General features: G+C 48.6%; 2 protein-coding genes across 2 annotated transcripts; one reads left to right on the top strand and one right to left on the bottom strand.

Moving 5' to 3' along the window:
• Positions 1-560: 560 nt before the first annotated feature.
• On the bottom strand, positions 561-2,833 carry LOC124688386 (probable nucleoside diphosphate kinase 5). The gene is made up of 5 exons (XM_047222073.1): positions 2,695-2,833; positions 1,980-2,204; positions 1,323-1,430; positions 959-1,068; positions 561-881 (listed from the first exon to the last, which is right to left on the bottom strand). The coding sequence occupies exons 1-5, from the start codon at positions 2,766-2,768 to the stop codon at positions 856-858; spliced, it is 543 nt and encodes a 180-aa protein (XP_047078029.1). The 5' UTR covers positions 2,769-2,833; the 3' UTR covers positions 561-855.
• A 133-nt stretch (positions 2,834-2,966) lies between these two features.
• LOC124688385 (trihelix transcription factor ASIL1-like) lies at positions 2,967-4,671 on the top strand. The gene has a single exon (XM_047222072.1). The coding sequence runs from the start codon at positions 3,105-3,107 to the stop codon at positions 4,344-4,346; it is 1,242 nt and encodes a 413-aa protein (XP_047078028.1). The 5' UTR covers positions 2,967-3,104; the 3' UTR covers positions 4,347-4,671.
• The last annotated feature ends 1,868 nt before the right edge of the window (positions 4,672-6,539 follow it).

Below are 6,539 nucleotides of genomic sequence, written 5' to 3'. Positions count from 1 at the left end.
TTTTGGTGGGAAGCTAATCTAAAGTTGTTGGTTATATCCAAGTCCATTGCAAGATGAATGTTAGATGTAGAGTGGGGATTTTTTGGCTCCCGAGATCAAGTGGTCCTATTATTTAAAAAACGAAAATCATATTTATGAGTTTTCAATTAAACGTGAAAAAAATCCGGATGTACCCAATGGTGTATCCTCCAAATGTGTAAAATATCAGTTTTAAATGCTTTGTATTCAGAGCTACACAAAAAAAGACCAAAGTGTAGATTTAAGTACATGTTTTCAAATCACCAAATTTTATTAGATTTTTTCATTTTTTTGTATAGGCCATAATACTAAGAATTTCGCACTGTGATTTTGCATGTTTGTAAAATACATCATTGATTACGCGTAGATTTATTATATTTGTTTGAAACTTTTAAAATATGATTTCAGTATTATCAATGAGGGCAAGGTAAAATAGTACCCTTGGATAAATCTACAGCAGAGATAATTTGATGGTACTGAAGCATGTTATTTTCAGCAAATGGCATCTGGACTTGCATTCTGAGAACCAACAAGTGACAGTATTTGATAAACAACACTGGCATGATCAAGCCGCTCAGTATTAATACTAAATTCATAGTATCTAGTACAGCCGATTACATTTTTCATGGGGGCACTTCAATCAGATGGATGGGGATTCTCGAAAAAGATTCTTCATGGTGATTTCAACATCGTAGCTTTAGGCAACCAGTCTGTAGACATGAAGCTACCAAGTGGAGAAATTTGATGTGGACTAGCCTCATTTTGATGCACAACAGTTTGAAGGGCCGCTCAAACTTTCAAAGTTACATGCCTCTGGAGGACACACGTCTATATTATCTACAGCTCGTCATGTTCCACGGTTTCTGCATTATTATAGTAATAAAGGTCAGAAAATTCAAGGTGACCTCCATAACTTATGATACAAAAGCAAAGACTCTACCAGATTTAGCATCTCTGAAGAAAAATGAAATTTCTCTGGCTGCAGAATGCAGTGAATCTGAGCCATGCATGCAGTTTTTTTCAGAGTCCAATCCACACATTGCTCTAATGCTGTAATGAAAAATGTGGTGTTCGTGAGTAACATAAAAGGCACCAGCATAGAAAGAAGAGTGAACATATTAAGGTTTGCGTAGGTTAATCTCAGTGCTACGAGACATGTATCACAGACACTTGGGTGATGAAAAAGTACGGTAAGGTTTCCATGGAACATTGCTACTAGTAGTTACTAATAATATTGCACTGGAGTTATCATTGATCTCACACAATGTGCTATCAACAAATAAAGAAAGACGGTAGTTCTTAACCTGTTAGGATGTGAAGCTTTAGCCTTTCTTGCATCAGTTGGCCCTATCAAAGCTCGCCAGTGTGAGACCGCATCATGCCTTTCCAGAACCATAGCATGAACTGGACCACTGAATATCAGAACAAACATAAACAATCATGTCACGGGCTGCTTGCATTGTTAAGGGATGGTAGGCCAGAGAGTCAAATGAAACAAGAAACCAAAATGCTCAGACTTCAGTGGAGCAAGATTTGATGTGAACTACTGTCTGATTTTACTATGATGCAATGTGAGCATGCTTACCGAATTATGCAACAAAATGCCCGTCCAGATAGAACCATCAGGATGAAGTGGGCATGTTTTCAGATACTGCTTGGTTTTCTCATACAAAGCAACTAAAGAAACAAATTCAGCTCAGTGCCGGGTACTGATGGAGCACACTTTAAAAGAGGAGTTGCACAATAAAACAACTATTTCCAACATTCTGTGTGGCATTTTCCTAACTACCATGCTATGAGATGGAAAAATACATAAAAAATTCCTACGATAATCGTCATCACACATTAAGTTAAGCATCTTGATACATTTCGTTCACAAAGAAAACATATCATATGATTCACACTGTCCTTCGTTTTCACAGGAGAGGAACAAAATACACAAATCCGTTTGAACAACATACCTCGTCATATACTTCACTAGGCTGTCGAAGAAGCTTCTCTCGGCATGCTCAGCATAGAAGAGGGATGCCCTCTCTGCATCCAGCAGGACGACTGCCTCTTGGACGATGTCAAATCCAGACTCCAAGATGGCCTCCTTGATTTTGTCGGTGTAGTTACCAGACAAACCATCCGGCTTGATCATGGCCAGTGTCCTCTCCCTATCCACAGCCCCACAGATCCGGCACCTGTATTAACCAGATACAAAGTCCCCCACACCACTTGTCAGTTCACCACACATTCATGCGGACGTGACTCAGATAATCAGATTACACAAGAGTACACATGCACTTCCTCCAGCGACTACATGCGCCACACAAGCATTCCTAAACAGAGACTGGATTCAATTCGATTCCAGTGAAGTATGAACCCTGCTTCAACTTCAAGAATTAATATCATTCGCAAAAAAAAAAACTTCAAGAATTAATATATGGCTAGCCCCAAGAACATTTAGAATCATTACCCCCACCAAAATTATCCCAAGTAAGCAAGCGGCGCGGCGACTAGGTATGAAGGTGATGATTAGGAGCGAAATCTTGCTCGGATCTGTCGCGGCGACCATGCTAGTCCATGAAATCTGAGAGATGTCCATGACAGAGAATGGCTAAGAAGCCACTCTCTCTTCAGAATGTAATTCAGTATACGAATCCCCCATAGGTTGGAGATCTAGAGTCTAACCTGTGCAGCAAAAGGACGAGCGATAGCCAGCATATGACGAGAGCGGGAACCACCGACGAGGTTGCCCCTGCCATCTCCGGTGCGATGGAACAGAGAGCTTAGGCGAGGCCGGCGGGCGGCGGTGGTCTCTTTTTTTTTACAGATTACAGATGGTTTCCCGACTATCACGAGTGCTTTTCAGAAGCAGGCCAGCCCAGAGGCCCATCCCCGCAAGAAACAGCCCAACAGGCGTCCCCTCTCCGTCGCAGCACCAGGTAAGCAGCTCCCATCGCCGCCGGACACGACGGCCACCGCACGCCACAAAATGCTAAGCAGCCCCGAATAATTCCGCATCCCACACTACCCACATCCCGGAAATATCCCCAAACCCTCGCCCACCGCCGCCGCCGACGGCGTCCAGATCTCGCAACATGGATGACGACGGCGGCGCTTCCCCGTCGCCGTCGCCTTCGCTTTCGCGCTCCCCGTCGCGCTCTCCTTCGCCGCTTCCGATCGCCGAGCCCGTCACCGTCGCCGCCGTCCCCCCCGGCCACCTCGCCCTCGCGATCCCCATCCAGAAGCATGCTTCCTCCAGCGGCGGCGGCGGCGGCGGAGGGGGCAGGGAGGACGCCTGGAGCGACGGCGCCACCTCCACGCTGATCGACGCCTGGGGCGAGCGCTTCGTCGCGCTCGGCCGCGGCAGCCTGCGCCACCCGCAGTGGCAGGAGGTCGCCGAGGTCGTCTCCGCCCGCGACGGCTACTCCAAGCCGGTCAAGTCCGACGTGCAGTGCAAGAACCGCATCGACACACTCAAGAAGAAGTACAAGGTCGAGAAGGCTAAGTCGGACTCCTCGTGGCCCTTCTTCGACCGCCTCGACTACCTCCTCGCCCCATTGCAGAAGCTCGCCGGCAATTCTGGCGGGGCGGCGGGAAATTCCGGCTCCTCCAACCCCAGCAACCGGAGCACTGCACCCATGTCTCTGCGTGTCAACTTCCCTCAGCGCACCCGCACGGCCTTTCCCTCGTCAGCCATGAAGCGGAGGATGCCATCGCCGCAACAGGATGCAGCGTCGTCAGAGTCTTCTGACGGGTTCCCGCCGGAACCAGTGGCTGAGGCCGTGAACGGCAAGAGGCATCGCGTTGAGGAGTCGGCCAATGGAGCGGACAGCAGCAACCGGGTGCAGGGCCTGCGCGACCTGGCGCAAGCCATTCGGCGGCTTGGGGAGGTGTATGAGCGTGTGGAGTCCTCGAAAAGGGAGCATGAGCTCCGGATGGAGCAGGACCGCCTGGAAGCTGCACGCGAGCTGGAGGAACAACGTGTGCAGTTCTTCCTCAAGATGCAGACGGAATTCTCCAAGGCCAACAACGGTGCCACACTCCCTATCTCACTTGCCATGGCTGCTATGGTTGGCAATTCAGTCCCAGCTGCGGCCGCCGGCGCTGCCGATGGCAACGGTTCTTCCAGGAGAAACTCTGTGGCAACCGAAGTTGCGACCAGCAGCAATCATCGTGTCCGGTACCGTTTTAAGGATCCTCATGCCTCACAACGCCCTTCTTACCAGTACAACCAGAACAATGTCGGCGCCGATGCGACGGGTACTGGGAGTGGCAGCGACTCTGACAATAAGGAAGATGAGGAGGAGATGGAAGACGAAGACGAAGAGAGCCAGTAACCTCCCTCACTGTAACGATGATCCGAGAATTTGTATCTGTTAATTAGCATTGTCCTGGTTAGAATTGCTCCTAATTAGGTTGGTCTCGGAGCAAGATATGACTATTTAGTGCTGCTAGGTTGTAGTCATGTTAGCAACCAGGAGTAGCAGAGTGATGGGTAAGCCCCATAGTAACTTGTAGCTGCCTCTTTGTATTTGTGATGTGATTTTGTGATATTGAGGATGTCCCTCCAGTCGAATGTACTGTAACATGTTTAGGTATGTGTGGCTGTGTTAGGTTTTGCTCTTTGGAATCATGACCAGTGTCCTGAACTGTGCTTAGTGCCGTCTCTTCCTGTTTTGTTTTCAGTAACATGTGTTTTGAATTCCCAATTTGGGCATTGTGATGGAGATCGTCATCTGGTTTTTATCAGGGGCAGATCGTCATCTGGAATTGTGCTGGTGATGTCATCTGCTCTCTTCTGCGAGTAACGATTCACTCAGCAGGAGGAGTGGCTCTTGTGAGCAGAATGCAGGTACTTTTCTCCGGCAAAAAGGAAGAAGAATGCAGGTACTTCTCGTTCATGTGACGAAGCAGACAAAATAACAGTGGTAAAGGCCTGCAGGTGTCCTGGAATGGACGCACTACTCTGATGCTTTGGTCTGTAGCATCTTTCCCATGTGTGCACCTTGCATCACAGTTCAGATACTCCAATCTGATGCTTCGGTCTGTAGTAAGATGTATGAGAAGCAACGGAAATAAATAAAAGATAGATCTCGGCTCCCGTCGGCCCGCGACTATTTTAAAATTTTGAAAACCAAACTGAGCACGTGAGAACGAAGTTCAGTTTAAAAAAAAACGCATTTGAAGTATATCTGAAAGTTTCGGGCTTCCTGAAGGCTCGGGACCAAACGTGGTCACTCAAGAATGCAACTATGACGGCTTTGGCTTTCGTTGAATTTGGACAACCACGTAAATTACTTACCAGCGTGTCCGACTCGGCAATCGAGGCAGGGCGAGCAAGCTAGGGCAACTTCGGGCGCGTTTGGTGGCCTCACCTTCGCAACGACGGTACCATGGTCGTCTTCATCTTCGTGGTCGACGACGTGCCCATGCTTATGACCGGCGGAGTCATGGTGGTCTTCGTCTTCGTGTCGGCGACATGATGATGCTTGTGACCGGCGTGAACGACGGTGCCATGGTGGTCTTCATCTTCCTGGTCGACGACGTGCCCATGCTTCTGACTGGCGGTGTCATGGTGGTCTTCGTCTTCGTGGTCAGCGACATGGTGATCCTTGTGACCGACGTGAACGGCGGTGCCATGGTGGTCGCTTGCTTCGTGGTCGGCGACGTGCCAATGCTTATGATGGGTGAGGTAAGTTCACCATGTTGCTATATAGGTGAGGTTAGGAAAATCATGCGAGGAACCAAACAATGGGGCCTCACTTCCCTACCTGGTGCAAAAATAGGTGGCCTAGACGACTAAACAACAGGCCATTTCTAGCCCGTGACCCGTCGTAACGCGTAGAGGTGTTCTTCTCAATGGCGCAGTGAGGCAACAAATTGGCCTAGGGTACCAAACTGGCCCTTCAATAACGAACTCATCTCTACATTTGGGTTGAGTGAACAAAAGGAAAAGGCCCCAATGGCAAACCACCCCCGGGCAGTGTCCGACTTGGCTATCGAGGCAGGGCGAGGGGGTTATATCTTGTTGGAGCTGTTGTTCCTTCATGGCACTAGATTCTTGCGTCAGACCAGATGGGCTCTCAGGTCTGGTGGTGGAGCTGTTTTGGTGGTCATGCTTGGTCTCTGCTCTCTGGTTTCAATGGCCCTGATCTCCGTTTGAGCTCTAGGTGAGCAACTCCGAACGGTGCGGCGCCCTTCGATCCAGGGCGAGGGAGCAAGGGCTCTCTTCGGCTTTGGAGACGGATCATGGCAGCTAGCACTTTGGAGTATGCCCGAGATGGTATCTCTTCGACGGCGGGCTCCCTCCAGGCTTGTGTGCGTTGTTGTCTTGTAAGCTGATCCATCATCATCTTGTAAGTGTCTGCCCTTCCGGGCGTTATTAATTTAACGCATGCCTTAGACCTACCTTTTTTAAAATACATGAAAGAGAAGTAAATTGAACCACATGTCTGCACTACAACATGGAAGAGAAGCGAATGGTAAAAAGAATTGGCTGAGAATGATAAGGTTAGTTGGAATGATCATTA

Source organism: Lolium rigidum, chromosome 2 (assembly GCF_022539505.1).
Source record: "Lolium rigidum isolate FL_2022 chromosome 2, APGP_CSIRO_Lrig_0.1, whole genome shotgun sequence".
In the NCBI taxonomy this organism is placed as follows: domain Eukaryota; kingdom Viridiplantae; phylum Streptophyta; class Magnoliopsida; order Poales; family Poaceae; genus Lolium; species Lolium rigidum.
Note: the sequence above shows the minus strand (reverse complement) of the source record. Positions and strands in the feature narration are given on the sequence as shown.